General features: G+C 34.6%; 1 protein-coding gene across 7 annotated transcripts in view; it reads right to left on the minus strand.

Annotated features, from left to right (window-relative positions):
* The window catches only part of LOC150094164 (tight junction protein ZO-3-like), a 528,478-nt gene that overhangs the window by 286,986 nt on the left and 222,983 nt on the right, over nucleotides 1-18,509 (minus strand). For all 7 annotated transcript variants that reach the window (XM_090411771.1, XM_090411769.1, XM_090411767.1 and 4 more), the window contains exon 11: nucleotides 10,427-10,490. In XM_090411771.1, coding sequence (XP_090267897.1) covers nucleotides 10,427-10,490 — 64 coding nt within the window. The remainder of the gene's footprint in view (nucleotides 1-10,426; nucleotides 10,491-18,509) is intronic.

An 18,509-nucleotide genomic window follows, 5' to 3' on the forward strand; every position in this document is an offset into this window, starting at 1 on the left:
AAATGTGAAACCCCGATAGGAACAATAAGTTATTTTCAAACTTATTGTTTAAAAACACACACACACACACACACACACGCATGTATGTACGTATGCATGCATCTCTTAAAGAAAATAGTGTGTCACTAATAAAACAGAAATTCGAAAATGTCCAAATACACCCACGCATATAGTTATTAGTTAAATTTTATTCACTGTCACTTTCTGACAGTAGCCGCATCCTTTTGTGTGAGACTGGAATCAAAACACTTCCATCACTTGAAACACTTTGGCTGTCGTTCATACTGCAATGGTGAAACCTTTTCTTCAGTAAAAGAAATTAAATTAGCATTCATTTCCAATAATTCTGAAGGTTGATTTTTTTTTTTTTACCAAGAACTCTGTAATTAATCATTGAAATCCTGTTTTGACTAGATCTTTGTATAATTCTTCATATTGCACAATACATGACTTCTGTTCACGTTTAAAGTGTTCAGCTCGTTCACAATTTAGACTGTGTAAGAAAATGACTTGGCAATTTTACTAGCCATTTGAAGCCCTTCTTTAATTAATCCTGCAGTAAGTAGAATCTCTTCATCATCACTTTTTTCTTTTTCATCGAGATTCTCAAGAATAACTATTATTTCGCAATTACTAACAGCCTTGTCAACCATCAATTCTTCAATATCTGACGAAAAATCATCAAATCCTTCTCTGCCAACCGCATGTACTAATCTGATGATATTGAGATATTTAGTTGTATGCAAAGGTACAGGGTTTTTCTTTTTCACACATTCTGGCCAAGTAGCTTTCCAGCATGCATTTAAAGTTAATGGTTTCAATTCTGATAATGCCAACTTACAAGTTTGATGCAATTTAAAATAGAAAATTTCTTCCTCACATCAATAACTGTCAATAAATTATCTTTTTCTAGTTTATCCAAAATGTATTGAAATGTTCTTCTTCTTGCGTAGTAAGTTTTGAAGGTAGCCATCACATCCTGATCTAGTGGTCGTATTAAGGATGTTGTATTATATTAAGGAGGTGACAGAAAACAAAATTCCACACTTGGGTGAAAACAGGATGGACAGGCACATTGTCTATAATCAATAAAACTTCTTTAAAGTCCAGATTTTTCCATCAAGTAGCATTTAACTTCTGGAACCATTCATTAAAAATTTATTTTGTAACCCAACCTTTTTTTATTTGCCTTTCAGTGCACTAGTAACATGTTAAAATCCACACTTTCGTTGTCCACGGTCATATGGATCGATTAAAGAGTAATGGTTTTAATATATGATCTCCTGAAGCACTGCTGCAAAATAATAGTCACACGATCCTTAGCTGCTTTAAAGCTACCAACATTTTTTTGTGATTTCCCTATAATAAGTTCAACTTGACATTTGTCTACATTCTGTAGCATAGAGTAATCCCTGATATTTAAAACATCGAGGTGGGTTCCCCAAAATTCAAGTTTAAGTACATATGTACCATACTAGGAAATGATAATTATAATGGAAATACTCTTTTTAACTGAATTCAAACAAAAATTAAAAAAAAAAGCACCATTTGAACCATGTTAAATCAAAATTTGCAGTGTAAAAATAGAATTGCTTTTATTTTCTAAACCACGTTATTTCGAAATCGTGTAAAAAAAGCTGTGTGAAAAGACAATTAGCTGTACTTTGTTTTCCTTCATAGCTGAGGGAATTCTTATCCCTCACACAGCATACAAATTGTCAACTCCCTGACAAAAGAGATTCTGGTACCAATGCAAGAAGGAAGGGACTGAGAGGGCAACCTTGCTTAACTTGTTTGAATTTGACTATGTGTGATAGGAATCCATTTGATAGGGGAGGTGGGCAGTTGCAGTAGCATAGGCTCCTTTAATGATAGATAGCAACCTTATGTCCACTCCACTGGAGGATGCAAAATAGAAAAGGACGCCAGACATTATCAAATGATTGAGCAAGATTCACAGAGTATTGTCATGGCTGCTTTTCATATTATCTAGGCAGAGTAGATTGCATAGCAGGAACAGATCAAATTCTACTGCTCAGCATGGAACTCCATATACCTATGTGCTTCTGATTATGCATCTTATTCCTACTTTGAACCTTTTGTTAATAATGCGAAAAAGAATCCTGTAGTAAGCACATTAGAAAAATAGGCCTCCAGCTGTTGATTAAGGTAAGATCCTTATTAGGTTTTAGAATGAGTATGGCTGACTACAAATTCACTTAATATATAGCCTGTAAAGGAATTAAAGAATAAAATAGAATGGGAAGAATAAAATTCCAGGCCTCATGATAAAGTTTTATCCCTAGACCACTTAAAGTCTTGGGAATTTTCTTTTCTGGCATTTTTTACAGGCTGTAGTAACTTCCGATGTTGCAATGAGTCAGCTGAGCCCAACTTGGATGGCAACAGGAAAGGCATTAATTCCAAGAGTCACAGTTTTCTACAACGCTATTGTCTTCAAACAGATGTTCATAGTGTTTCTGAAAGGAGTCAAGGATATCTTGTGTGGTGGGAATGTTCACCATCTACACTGATTTGGGTGAGGGCCCTTCCTTTGCAGAATTTGGTGAATTTGTTTCCTGACATGAACACACCTCCTAGTGTGTCAGGGATACTAGTATCCCTAAAAATGCCAAAAAATTCTTTATGGGCTTGTAGTCACTAGACAACGTTCATCTATAACACTATACTAATTGCTATTGCACTTCTTTCTGACTCTCTTTCTTTTTGTTCATTCAATCCAAAGAGATAAAATCTGAAGTAAACATGCCTGGACTTGTGATTGGGTGTGTGTGTGGGGGGGGGGGTTAATGTTGAAATACCTAGCTCAATTTAGCATTGCCATTCAACTGCCACATATCAGCACAGTGATATACAAGGAGATATGAAAACAAAATAAAATAAAAGAGAGATAAATAATAAACCAGTAAAAGAATTCAAAATTAATTAAAGTGATTATCATCAAATCAAAAATCAGACTTTGCATGATCTTATAACTTGCATAAAGGACTATAACAAGTGATGCATCAATAAACATGTATATATTTATTGTTAACGTCTTCCATATTACTATAAATTTAATCGCATACTCCTCTCTTTCTTAAATGGTATGAGTGGCAACCTTAAAGGGCACACCATATATGAATTGCAGAAAATGAACTTCTTCTATTTGAAGGTACAGCAGTAAAGTGGTTCCACAGGCAGGTAGCTAGCTGGTACAAAATAGGCTAACCAGATGGTAATGCATCAGGAGGCTTCTTGATCAGCCTCCTAATGCATTACCATCTCTTATAGGCAGCATGTTAAAACGTCTTTCTCCTTCCAATACATGTCTTTCTTCATTTCACTTAAAAACATTATCATGATTAAAAAGAAAGCCAAATAAATACAGTACCACCACATAAAAAAAAATTAAAAAATAGAAACATCTCTCAAAACAAAACAAACAAAAAAAAAACCTACAGAAACACTTGCATGTTCACCTTACAACATTTGTGGCATAAATGAAAACTTAAATAATTTATTATTATTATTATTATTATTATTATTCAGGCCTCCAAGGAGTCAAAAGACTCATCGAGGGAGGTCCTTCCTAAGACATAAAGTCTGTCAAGACTCATCGAGGGGAGGTCCCCCCCCCTGAGAAACCAAAGTCTATCATACCACTCTTTAAACTCACTGACCGTTCTCGCTCCCACCACTCCATCAGGCAATGCATTCCACGGCTCAACCACCCTCCACACAAAGAAACCACTCCTTACCCTCTTGCTCACAGTTTCCTTTCGTAACTTCCAGGGATGGCCTCTTGTCATTACTCCTTCCCGCTGTTCAACCAAGCGAAAGAACTCCCCAGTGTCAACCCTGTAACCACCTCTCAACAGTTTAAAAGTCTCAATCATATCACCTCTCCTTCTTCTATCCACCAAACTCTGCAGTCCACATTCTCTCAGCCGATCCTCATAACTATCCTTGTACAGTCCTGAAACCATCTTTGTCATCCGTCTTTGTATCCTTTCCACAGTTAATTTATCCCCTTCAAATCCTGGGGACCAAATCTGAGAACAATAGTCCAAGTGTGGTCTGATCAGAGACTTATACAACGGAATGATAACCCTCTTATCTCTGCAGGTCAGTGTCCTTCTCATAATAGCAGCAATCCTCTGTGTTACCTTCACCACCTTTGCAATATGTCCCCTAAACTTCAGGTTTCTATCAATCATCAACCCCAGATCTCTTGTCTCCCCTACTCCCTCCAGTATAACTCCTCCCATAGAGTATGCAGCATCCCATCGATGTTTCCCACCTCAAGACCTTACATTTTGCTGCATTAAACTGATACCCCCATTCATTTGTCCATCTATCTAGCTTATTTAAATCCTCTTGCAGGGCTACCACATCTGCACTATTAAATGCACAATTAAATAATGTACGCCACTGTACAGACATCCAATTGGCTGAACCCCAAATTACAGCTACAGCAACTATAAACTGACCAAATCACTCCAATATATGATTCCTTCTGCAAAAGGGTAACATGCATTTGTACAGTCTGATAATCCTTTCCACGGGTATGAAAAATCTGAAATTTCCCTGTCCCATGACATATCATTCATCTGCTGCCTATACTACAACCTAATTCTAAAATCACTCCAGGCTCTTGGAGTCTGATTTAAATTTCCTGAGTTGAACTACCTAAACAGTGAAGTCACCATCTGTGACTAATATTCACAACTCAAATCGGCTGCCTTTTTTCTACTGACCAATCTGGAAGAGAAGCTGAGATATTTTCTATGAGAAATAATCTTATAAATCATTCATCTACCAATCAAAACACTAGACAATTCTCTCTGTTCAACCAACAATCCAGATCTTTTTTTTTAATAATTCTCCTTTCCCACCCACTGTGATGTCACCTCTCCTCTCAGTAACTCAGAAGACTATAATCTTGTATAAGGTTCATCTTCAGTAAAATACCCTTCCCTCAGCCACTCTTATCCTCATGGTAACCTCTGCCATTACAATGGCAGCAAGTAGGATGATCTCCAAGACTTCTGCTTGGTCTTTCAGGGTCAGACTACTGCTTCCTGATCCAAATATTTGTTTTGGCCAAGTTATAGAAATTATCCAAGTTTGGAAGCTATCATTACCCACTCTGCTCCATTCAAAATTCCTGCCCAATACCCAAGGATTTCTAACATGTAAGCCAAGGCAGTGAAAAAAATTCAGCATATCACAAGTGATTTAGACAAAAACTCCAAATTCATTCTCAGCCTACAGTGAAATCCACAGCAACAACCAATAACAAATTTATATCTGACTTCAAATTAATAAATGCAGGAAGCTTGCTCTTAAAAACTGGCAGTAATGTTTTCTAGTTCCTTGGACACAACTTCCATCCACCTATGCACCAACTCCTCTCTCTAGCCCAGATGGCACTAAAGCAGGAAAAAAAAAAACACTATTTCAAAGCATCATTCTCCTTCTACTGCATAGATAACAAGGCAAATAATCACCTCCAACTTAAAACATTATTGTATCTCAGTAATAATGTCTCCTGCTACCACTACCAGATCATGCTGATAGTGTGGTACACAGAGGGCACTGCCAACCTTACATTGCGAAATGGATGTTCTTATAGGCAGCATGTTAAAACATCTAGCTCTTAAGATGCATGTCTCTCTTCATTTCACTTCATTTCCTGGCCTTTTGTCAAGAATACTGAATGACAAATACAATAAGAGCTTCTGATCCTGATGGTATCCCATAATTCCCATTTAAGAGATGTGCTCTAGAACTAACACCTGTACTATATCATCTTTATACCCTCTTATACTCAGTTGGCATCTAACTTACAACATGGAAGCAAACCTCAATTCAAATACGAACTACCTTTTGCAATATGATAAGTGAGGACCTCACCAGACAGAGACACTTCATAAAGCAGAGGAGAAAATAGGAGGATAAATAATCACATTATTCCAGAGATACAGATAGAGAAACAGAGAAAAATGCATTAAGCATAAATTAAAGATAAAAGTCATTGTAATAGTTGTCTGGGAACATGACAAAGCAATTAGGGCAACAAGGTAAATATAGTGATAATTGATCCATGATGTTGAGTCTTGCGATATCAGTGATTTCAGATGATTATAAATAATCATCATAATGATAATATATAATTATATAAATAAAGATAATCAGCAAATTTTTTAAAAGAATCAGCAATTCTGAATCAAGATTGGTACCCATTTCAGGATGCAGTAAAATTAATTTATCAATCAATAAAATGCACCTGAGAGCATTATAGTGTAAAGAAAGTAATACATGCATTGCTTTTTTTTACTTTTAGAGATCATTTAGGGTTCAGATGTTCATGTAAGAAATACAAGCTCTCCTCTTAACACTATATTTTTTTTTAATAATCAATATCGACAGTACCTTCCAGGTGGGTATCTTAGTTCAGAGTTGATATCTGTCAAATAATGATGTTCATCTAAATATAAAATATCAATATTTGACAAATATAATTTAGTATTCCCTATAATGACTTCATAGTAATGCCGTTTCACCTGCTAATTCCTTACCTCTCTTGTTCCTAGTTTGTCAATAAATTCAGACAACATATACAAAAGAAAAAAATACTAGACTAAATAATTATTTACTGTATTCAATAAGTGAATAAGTTTGAACACTTTCAAACTAAAACTTTGATACTTTTAAATAACATAGGTTATGGGCAAAGCGACCAGAAAAAGAATAGAAAATAAAAACGTTACAAAATGTAGCCACAACATAACACTATAAGCACATTTTGCAATATTACATGTAACTTAAGCTGGTCTGGTATGCAAGTGTTTTGCACAGTTCTTTTGTTAACCTTTCCTCCCTCATTTTTAAGTAAGCATACTATTTCAGATTAGCTCTGTTCAGACATTCTTGAATGCTTGCAATATCAATTTCCTTCCCAATATCTTTATTTTTAACATGATTTAGTCATTGATACTATCTGTACACTCTGCTAATTTTTCTCAGGCCCCCATATCTGTGGTCTCTGGTCCTTGTTTAACTGTTTTGAGAGTGAAAGTGTGATGCAAGGTTCAAAAGGTCAAAAATTCTAAAGAATGAATGACAGCAAAAACAAGTTTTGAAAGTTGAGTTAGTCAAGATGAGGCAATGAATGCAGAATGAAGTTAAGAGAATTCGAGATAAGTATGGAAGAGCAAAAATGATGAAAAATATAATGTTGATAAAAAAGAGGTAACGAAAGACCTGCGAGTGGCATTGTATGGTGATTCAATTATTAAAGGTGTGCTGGACGAGACGATGCACAATGTATGTTTTACTGGAGGTAACACGAGTTGGTGTGATTGAGGCATTAGAGGTGAGAAGTAAGAGAGTTAAAGAGTTGGTAGTTGTAATAGGTACAAATGACTTGACTGTGAACAAAGAACACGTCAGATTGGATATCAGGTTGTTGAGATGGATAAAAGAGAATAGTGTGATAGGAAAGGTAGTAAGCAGATATGACAGTGATGAGATGAGACAGAGAGCAAAGATTATGAATGATATGTTACAAGAAATGTGTGAGGAAAAAGGAGTGCAGTTTGTTAATGTGTGGAATGAGTTTGAAGGAGAACGTGAACTGTATAGGAGCAATGGACTACATTTGAGTGGTTTTGGTGTGTGAGTCACTTGGAGAGACTGTTGCTGGAAGGTAGAGAAGTGAGTGCAGAGAATGAATCTGATCAAGTGGGAAGTGATGTGGAAGAATGGCTTTTTTGGAAGAAGAAGCGAGTGGCATGAGTATAGAGAATGAGAGAACAGGTGTGCAAGACAGAAAGTGAAACGGGGAGGCTCAGAATAGAGAGAGGAACATAAGAAAGGTAGATGCTCCAAGAGGATGTGAATGCATGTGTAGACAAAAAGGGATGGGAAATTAACTTGACCTGGGATAAAGTGAAAACAGTTGGATTTGAAGAAGATTCTAAGATGAACAAGAAGAAAAAGAAATGGCTCAGTTAAGCATGGAGAAGTCACATCAAATAAGTGATATCAGTGGAACTAGCTATAGATTCAGGAATGAGCTCTTGTGTTTCTATGCAAATGCTCGAAGTGTAAGAAACAAGACAAATGAAATGGATGCATTTAATTAAATTAAATTAAATTGATAAAAATTAATAAAAATATTAATTATTAATTAAAAATATTGAATATTATAAAATTTAAAAAATAAAATTAATTAAATTTAATTGAGTCTGTTTACCCAAGAATTGTTGGAATGAGTGAGACATGTTTGGATGAGGATGACGTCCTGACAGGAATAGAGATGGAAGGATATGATGTGTTTCGTGAAGATAGAAAGGGCAAAAACGAAGGAAGGGGGGGGGGTATGCTATTGATGATAGAGAAAGAGTTATGTCCATACAAAGTAGAGATGCAAGAGGGGGAAATTGCAGTGATTTGAGGCAGTATGATGTGAGATAGAGGTGAAGGGAATGAAATACTTAGTTGGATGTTGTTATAGACCTGGTAATGTGGATGGTAGTGACTATGAAATGTAGAATCAAATTAGCCAAACAAATAAGAAAAGGGTAATCATTATGGGCAATTTTAATTATGGCAATACAGACTGGGATGATGAGATAGCAAATAGAAATAAAGAAAATGAGTTTCTTAAGTTTTTGAGGGACAACTACCTCAGACAGTATGTAACAGATGGCACATGAGGATTGAGGGTCTTGGATTTGATCATCTCATCAGAGGATGTAATTATAAATGAGGTGTCAAATCACCCTCCAGTTGGTGAGAGTGATCATGAAGTGATTACCTGGGTGGTTGCCAGCAGTGTAAGGACATCTGTGAGAAAAGGGTATATGTGGAACTACAAGGCTGGTGATTATGAAGAGCTCAGGAGATAGCATGGAATAAAGAGTTAGCTGAAAAAGAGATCAATGCAGCTTCAGGGTATTCAAGAACTATCTAGTAGAAGCAATGTCTAAATGTATTCCAAGGGTCAGGAAGGTTAAATAAAGTAGGTGTGAAATGGATGAATGAACGAGATTAAGCATGTAATACAGAGAAAAAAGGCATTATGGAGGCAGCATAACAGAAGTGGTAATAACCAATTATATGAAGATTACAAAGACAGGCAAGGAGGGTTATGATTACTAAAACATGACCTACTTTTAGCAAGAGGTGTACGGAGAATTGAGCAAACTTGATGTTAATAAGGGTGTGGGACTTGATAATATACACCATGTATTCTGAAGGAATGTGCCAGGGAGTTTTGACATCTGCCTTGTCATATTATTTTATTATGAGACTTGCAGCGGGTCGAGTTCCAAAGGAGTGGAAGAAGGTAAAGATCGTGCTGCTTCATAAGGGAGGTGATAGAACTCAAGCATGAAGCCTGGTTAGCCGAGCGGTTAGTATATCCGCTCTCCAACCAAAATGCTGTGGGTTCGAATCCTGCCATGGGCATTGATGTTTGTGATTGTCTGAAAATACTAGTGGTGGTGGTTGACAGTTGATGGCGTTAGTGTAGATGATGAAGGTAGTTGCGTTTGGTGGAGACGGAGAGTTGTAGAGTAGGTGCCCTCCCTCGATGAGTCTTTAGACTCCCTGAAGGTGTTACGTAATAATAATAATCAAATTATAGGCTTATCTGTGTGTCAGGTGTTGCAGTTAAGTTGTTGGAGAAGCTGGTGAGAACTAGGATCCAGAATTGGGTTGACAACAATGGTATTATCTTTGATGGACAGCATGGATTTGCTACAGGTAGGTCATGTTTTAGTAATCTACTTACTTATTACAATAAGGTGATGGCTTCCTTGGACAAAGGAGAAGGATACACAGTAGTATACGTAGATTTTGCAAAGGCTTTTGATAGATTACTGCATGATAAGTTGATAGTCAAACTAGAGCAGATGGGTTGGATATTAGATTAGTGCATTGGATTGGAGACTGGCTATCTGATAGGTATCGGTAGTAAAATGCAAAAGTGAGCATTCTTATTAGACCTTTGTTCTGAAACTTAATCCTATCATTATTATGTCAGGAGAAAGAATATAAGCTTATGGAAAAAATTTTCTAAAAGCATTATCTTAAATAAATGCTTGCATAAATGTTTAGACATATGAAATCATATTCAAATTAATTAAATTCTGAATGATTTATATGAAAATTATTTTCAATAGGATATAAAAATAAAGATTAAAGAAAAGGTATAGTTTTGCTATAATAAATTTAGTTTAATCCTTTATCCAAGTGTGAGCAAACAAAGTTTGCTCACACTTGGATAAAGGATTAAACTAAATTTATTATAGTCTAACCAAGTGAAAAATAAACTTTCAAAACTTTCAACGTATAGTTCTGCTGTTTTTCAAAGCATTTAATTTTAACCAGGAAAATTAAGTAATTAACTTACACTGGTGCTTTATTTCTTCTAGCTAAAGGATCATCATCAAAGTGATCTCTTCTTCCTGTGTATTCTTAAAAGAAAAAAATTTTCTTTTCATAAATATTAAATCATGTTGACTAATTTGATAATTTTACCTGTGGCTAAAACAAAACCTTAAAGTGTTTAAGAAGTTTAACTCTCATTGAGTAGTCATATTGAGAAGAAACATTACAAAAAATGATTTAAATTCTTAACAAATACACAGTCTTGCCATAAATAGTTAACAACTTCTGCAGAGCACCGCATTGCCCTCAGAATTCCTGAGACTTGTTTCATTAGTAGTGCTATGCACAGCCAACATTTCCATGTTTATTAGTAAAAAGAGAGAGAGAGAGAGAGAGTTATTTAGCTGTATGGGTTAACATGCAGTGGGGAGATTATGAGAACCATGTAGCTGTAATAACACTTCTCAAGGTTGGAATGCAGGCCACCTGTTATTTTCTACATGCTAAAAACACTCAGGATCAGTAGGATGTTTCTGTATCAGAGTATAAAATGTTATAATGATACAGATGATGTATATATGATTGCCAAAGAACAGGTCGGCCATGCTGCATTAGTAGGCAACAGCTTGTGAAGGTACGCTTCTGGCATAATCTTGTGAGAATGCAGAAAGTGATGTTGTGAGAGATGAACATTTCACAGAGAATAATGTCAACTGTACTAGCTGATGACCTGGGAATGAGCACCTACTCTCGTCCTTAATACCACAACTTATGCAGCAGATGGTGATAAAATCAAAAGTATTTCTCTGGCAGTATGCAAACAGACACAGAGATATCCTTTTCACAGATGAGAAGATTTTCACCAATAAGAGTCATTGAATTGCCAAAACTATCAGGTACATGCCCTGGAATAGTTGCACCCAGGATTCATAGAGGTTAACAGCCCCACGTCAATGATGGTTTTGTGAAGGTGATGTATTGGGGATATCCATGTTGCATGACTGTAAGAAAGGGATCAAAACTTTGCCAAAGTGTATTAAGACACCATGCTGGAACCTGTGGTACAGCCCCCAAACAACACCTTGTTTCATAGTAGGCAGTGAACCTTCCAACAGGACACAGCTCCTGCACACAAGGCAATGAACACACAACAGTGGTTGGATGCAAATGTGCCAGACCATATATTATCATCTCGTTGGCAGCCTGGAAGGCTCAATCTGAATCCACTGGACTTCAAATTGTGGTCAGACCTTGAGAGAGCTGCCTGCAAGAAACTACACCAAAGCATCGCTAGCCTGAAGGTGGATTTGGAACAAGCAGTGGCAGCATTTCTGTTGGATGTTGCACATGCCACCATCAACATGTGACTTCACAGACTTCAGGCATGCATGAAAGCAAAAGAGAGGACATTTTGAACATTGAGTGCTGCTATATCTTATGCATTTTTTTTTTTTTTTTTAAATAACGAAATCTGTGGTGAGTTCATACTAAAAGAAACACATGTATTAACCACAGTGAAAACTATTTAATTGTAAATATTTCATCCTAAGTATCTTAGGACATCATCAGTACAGTAGTTTAAACAATAATAGGAATAACATACAGTTAGGATTAGGGCGCATGATTACATGATTACAATAGAATCTCATTAAACGTCGTAACATGTTACAGAAGTAAAAAAAAAAAAAAAAAAAAAAAAAAAAAAAAAAAAATTAATAATAATTATTTTACACATGTCATTGCAGTTTAAATTTGGTCTTTGTAGTAGGGCTTCAGAACTTTCTTTATATAAACATTCATGTTTACATAAAGATCTATGTAAAAGTTTAGACTTTTCCTAATGGATCCTATGGCCTGGATTTTCAATTCCGTGTTGAGAGAAGCCAGATTTCTGCAGTTTAAAAAGACGAATGTGGTCTTGATATTCCTAGGTGCGTTTCTGAACAGACCTACCTGTCTGTCCAAAGTAAGACAATTTGCATGAGCATGGAATCTCATAAATGACAGGCAACATCAAAGGTGAGAGTTTGTCCTTAGGAGAAGGTAACAAGTTGTAAATTTGGTTGATCTTTGAATGTGTAAATCCTAAAAGAGATACCCTGTGGAGATTCTTTTTCTAATGTAAAGTTGATGTGATGATGAAGGTTAATTTTATCTAGAAACAGTTGTAATTCATGTTCGGGATGATCCCAGACTGCAAATATGTTGTCAAGATCGTAATACTTACGCCAAATTGGATTATGATCCTACGAAACGTCAACTCAGAAAATTAAATAAGCTACTTAATGAAACTTCCTCCTTAGATGAAGAAACAATCAAAAAACTTAAGACATACCATGCCAGCCCTCCTAGAATTTATGGCTTACCTAAGCTACACAAAACTAATGTTCCACTCAGACTCGTCGTAGACTGTATCAGCAGTCCAACTTACAAGTTATCAAGATTCTTATCTAACCTTCTCCGTCTTTACATAGGTCACTCAGTCTCTTCAATCAAAAATTCTACAGAGTTTCACACAAAAATGAAAGACATTCAACTGTCAAAAACTGACTTGTTAATCAGCTTTGACATTGTCTCCCTCTTCACAAACATTCCCCATAAAGAAACAATAGCATTACTAACTCCAAAATTTCCATTTGATATCGTTGAATTGTTCACGTTTGTTACTGCATCAGGTTACTTCACCTGGAAAGGTCAAATTTACAAGCAAGAAAAAGGAACAGCAATGGGATCTCCTTTATCACCAAACCTAGCAAATTTGTTTCTAGAACACCTTGAGGAAAATATATTCACTTTTGAACCCAAACCAAAAATTTGGTATGTCGATGATGTATTTGCAGTCTGGGATCATCCCGAACATGAATTACAACTGTTTCTAGATAAAATTAACCTTCTTCATCATTGCATCAACTTTACATTAGAAAAAGAATCTCCACAAGGTATCTCCTTTTTGGATTTACACATTCAAAGAAAAGAAGACGGTTCCATCACCACGTCTGTCTGTCTTTCGCAAGTCTACATTCTCAGGTCGCTACATTCACAATTCTTCTGCTCATTATCCATCTCAGAAATCTGGCATTATTAAATCGCTAGTTTCCAGATCACACAAATTCTGCTCCTCTGAAGAATCTCTAAACCAAGAATTAGAAGTAATCAAAAATACAGCCATACTAAATGGATATAATCCTAAAACAACTCAAAAAATCATCAGTCACTTTCCCACACATCAAACCAGACAAGAAGAAGTCCATAGGATTCCCATACCTTACGTCAAAGGCATCTATGAACGTCTTTCAAAAATTATGAAGAAATACAATTTTGCCACTACTTACAAACCTATCAACCAAATTTACAACTTGTTATCTTCTCCTAAGGACAAACTCTCACCTTTGATGTTGCCTGGCATTTATGAGATTCCATGCTCATGCAAATTGTCTTACTTTGAACAGACAGGTAGGTCTGTTCAGAAACACATCTAGGAACATCAAGACCACATTCGTCTTTTTAAACTGCAGAAATCTGGCCTCTCTCTCAACACGGAATTGAAAATCCAAGCCATAGGATCCATTGGAAAAAGTCTAAACTTTTACATAGATCTTTATATAAACATGAACGTTTATATAAAGAAAGTTCTGAAGCCCTACCACACAGACCAAATTTAAACCACAACGACATTCTTACTATTCCTAAAGTATGGGAAATTGTTATACAAAATTGTGTAAAATAATTATTATTAATTTTTTTTTTTAACTTCTGTAACACGTTACGCACGTTTAATGAGATTCTATTGGAATCATGCACCCTAACTATGTTATTCCTATTATTGTTTATACTGCTAAACTACTAAACTACTATTATTGTTTAAACTACTATACTGATGATGTCCTAAGATACTTAGGATGAAATATGTACAATTAAATAATTTCCACTGTGGTTAACAGGTGTGTTTCTTTTAGTATATCTTATGCATGTTATAACCACATGTTTACACATGCGGTTTGTACAGTGCCATAACTAGCTTTTCATGGGCCCTGTGCAAAATTTTATTTTTGCTCCTCCATTTTTTGGGGAAAAAAAATGAAAAAAAACAAATATGATAGAAAGAGATTGGTTAATTTTTAACTTTAACCAAAAATGTTACAGAATCTGCTTCCATGGCAGCATAATTTAAATTTTGAAATAAAAATATAATACTGATTTTGTTTTGATACCCCATTTCAGGCCCTTTCATCCTGTGCCCATGCACCTATTGTACCTGCCTAGTTGCAGCACAGGGTTTGTAAGTGCTAAAAACTGTGAATGACTAACAGTTTATATGCTGCTCAAATTGTAACAGTATTTATGGTTAGACTAGGTATATTTCAGACTGAATAAAAATTTTAAAGTACAATACATAAATAATCAAAAAAAAAAAAAAATTATTTAGAAGCTAATGTTCTCTTGTCATCACTCCTAGACAGGTGCTTATTCTAGGAATCATGACCAACACTAAACTAAAATTATCTACCACAATGGCTAACAATATTCATTTAGATGAGGTCAGCATTCTGATAAAATTAAAACTTTAAGAAACGTTCTATATAAGAAGAACATTCCACCAAAAGAAACAAAAACTTATAAACAAAAATATGGTTATAAGCAAAACATAATGATAAAGCAACTGTAAAAATGGATGACACAGAATACAGGGTGGCCATCATTAAAGAGGGGATGTTCAGAGCCATGTAGCGAAAAATGTATTGAATATGAAATTCAACCAAACTTGGTGTTAAGTACACTCTGGAACATGAGATTTGATTTACAGAAGATAAAAAATAGTACAAAATTCTGCCACCAGGAGACATTTGGCACTCTGAGCACTTGGTTTAGGACTAATTAAAAAGAAATGGCTAGAAAAGATACAAAAATCAATTTTCATGTTCATATAACTTACAGGTGTGGTTCAATAAATCTGTGGAGTGAATTTGAAGGAAGTGGGAATGGTTTAAAGCTGATAGATTACATTTGAATGGGTTTGGTGTTGGAAATTTAGAAAGTCTATTGTTTTCCAAGAAGGCATAGAGTCAAGAATGTAGTAAATGATCACAGTCTACTTGTGAAGCAGGATAGTACAAATAAGCAGATTGTACAACAGGAGGAAGATGGATATGAGGTTGAAAATGTGGTTGGTTGCAGCAGCACAATATGATGGAATGCATAAAGGTGAGGATGAGACAGGTAGGAATGGAAATCTGAGTCAGGATCAGGGAAACAGGAATGGTCAGATCAAAGAGAGAGAGAAGGGGGGGTGGTATAGCAGCTAGAATAGAGAATGTTGGTGCTGGTAGAATGGCTTCAAACACACAGGGATTGTTATGTTTGTGCACAAATGTAAGGAGTATTTCAAACAAGAGAGCTGAGCTTGTTGCACTGACTGAGTCAGTATGCCTAAAGATAATTGGAATATGTGAAACTTGGTTGTTCTGAGGTGAATGTGATGTTGGGAAAAGAAAAAGAAGGATATATATAATTTTCTAGAAGGATAGAAATGTGAAAAAAGAAGGGAGGGGTGCTGTTAATGATTGCAGAGGAATTGTGTCTGCAAAGTGTGGAAGTTGATAGTCATCATCATCATCATCCTGCATATCAAGGATTTAGGCCTAGTGTGGCCTGTTCTGGCCTTAGAAATCACTGTTGAATCGTTTAAGAGGGACGTGCTGATTTTTTTTTTCCTAATGGCTTGTATTTTATGGCTTGTTTTGGAAATCTTTCTATTTTCATTCTTTGAACGTGTTCCATCCATTTATGTTTATATATTTTAATTTTTTTTAATTACTGATTCTTGGTTTCTTTCATAATTTCTTCGTTTCTTTTGTGATCAAATAGAGTAGACTTTGCAGTTTTTCTGATAAACTTCATTTCTGCTGTTATTAATCTTTGTTTGTCTTTTTTGTTTTATTGTCCAGATTTCACTTCCATACAATAAGATTTGTAGGGCTAATGTATTGTATACTTTTAGTCTGGTTTGTTTTTGAACTAGGTTTGGTTTAAATATAGCGTTAATTACACTTGTTATTTTTAAATATTTTGCAATTTTTAAGTTTATATCTTTTTCATTTTCATATGTGATCATACATCCTAGGTAGTTAAATGAATTCACCTGTTCTAAGATCTTGTTATCTATTACTATTTTAGTTTTTGCTGGATTTTGTCCTTTAAAGGCCAAAGTTTTTGATTTTTCTGTTGATATTATCATACCGTAATCTTTGACTATCTCATTTAGATCTAAAATAGCTTTCTGTAAGTTATCTTCAGAATTTGTGATTATTATTTGGTTGTCGGCAAAAAGGAGAGTGTTTAAGTTCACAGTAGGAGAAAGTTTAATACCTTGATGGAAATTTTTATTCCATTTTATTATTATTTCATCATTTAGGTAAATATTAAAAAGAGTTGCTGAGAGGGGACATCTCTGTCGGACCCCTTGTTTTATCTCTCTCGTATATGATAGCTCGTGATTTAATCTTATTTGTATTTGATTATTTTCATATATACATATGATAGCTTTTAGGATATTATTTGATATTTGTCTTTCTTTTAATATGTTAAATAAAATGCTCCTTTTAACTTTGTCAAATGCTTTTTCAAAGTCAATAAATGCAACATGTGTTTCTAAATTGTATTCTCTTCTTTTCTCTATTATTAATTTTAGGCAAAAGGCTGGGTCTATACATGATTGTCCTTTTCTGAACCCATTCTATACTTCTAAAATAAAGTTTTTGGAATATTTCATTAGTTTGCTATTTAAAATTCTGTTATATATTTTGTAACAGGAATTTGGTATACTTATACCTCTATAGTTTTTAGGGTCATCTCTACTACCTTTTTTAAAGTAGGAATCACAATTGCTTTTTTCCATTCCATTGGGGGAGGTTACCAGTTGAATAAATTTTATTTAAAAATAATAGGCATCTTTCTTTGAATCTTGTTCCTGCATATTTATATAGTTCTGAACCTAGCTTATCTTCTCCAGGTGATTTTCTGTTTCTTGTTTTTTTCAGGCTGATTTCTAATTCTTCTTTAGTTATTTCCTTTTCATTAGATGTTTACCAGTTGTCTTTTTTAAAATATTTATCTGTACACAATTTTGTGTAGAAATTTAGAAATTCTTCTAATTTCCATTCGGTGTTTAATTTTATGTTTTCTTTAGTATCTGCATTTAAGTGTTTCAAAATCTTATATACATTGGGTCTTATTTTTTTTATAAATCATGTTCTAAATTAGAAACAAATTTGTTCCATGATTCTCTATGTCTTTTTCTGACTTCTCTTTTAGCTATGGCTCTTATTCTTTTATATTCTATTTCATCTTCTAATCTTTTACTGCTTAATCATTTATGATAGGCTTCTTTTTTCATTTTGATTATTTCTTTGATTGTATCATCCCATATCTTCAGTTTTGTCCTTTTATTGAATTTTTATTTTTATTGAATTTTATTTTCTTTCATTTGCTGCTGCATTTAGTATCATTTTTATATTAAGCCATTCTATTTCTATTTTTTCATTTTGTTTTATTTTATCTAGATATTGGTTAATTCTTTGTTCATATAGCCATTGTATATTGTATCATTTAATAATCTAGTTTTATAAACAAATGTTTTAAATTTTCTTTCTGTTCTTGTTACTTGTAGCCATTTAGGTGGTAATCTTAATTTTATTTTAACGAGGAAGTGGTCGCTGCTTATTTCATATCCTCTGTGAACTCTAGCATCTAACTAAAACTTTGATGTCTTTTCATTTAAGATAAAATAATCTAATATTGATTTCCATTCTCTTGCTACCCAAGTATATTTATGTATGCTTTATGTTTATAGAAAGAATTCATTCTTTTTAGGTTATTGTAAACTACAAAGTAAATCAATTTTAAAAAAAAAAATTTTTTTTTAAATTTTTTTTTAGTGTTGATAGTGCATGCACAGACTTTGAATCTGTGTGGTGTGAAGTGAAATAAACAAGTTAGTATATCTGATAGGATACTGTTATAGGCCAGGGAATGCAGAGAATACCAACTGTGAAATGTTCAGGCAAATTAGTTGGGAATGTAAAAAGAAGGTGATCCTGATGGGGGAC

This window comes from Typopeltis vanoorti, chromosome 22 (assembly GCF_054136105.1).
Source record: "Typopeltis vanoorti isolate ZY-2024b chromosome 22, IOZ_Tvanoo_1.0, whole genome shotgun sequence".
NCBI classification, from domain to species: Eukaryota; Metazoa; Arthropoda; class Arachnida; order Uropygi; family Thelyphonidae; genus Typopeltis; species Typopeltis vanoorti.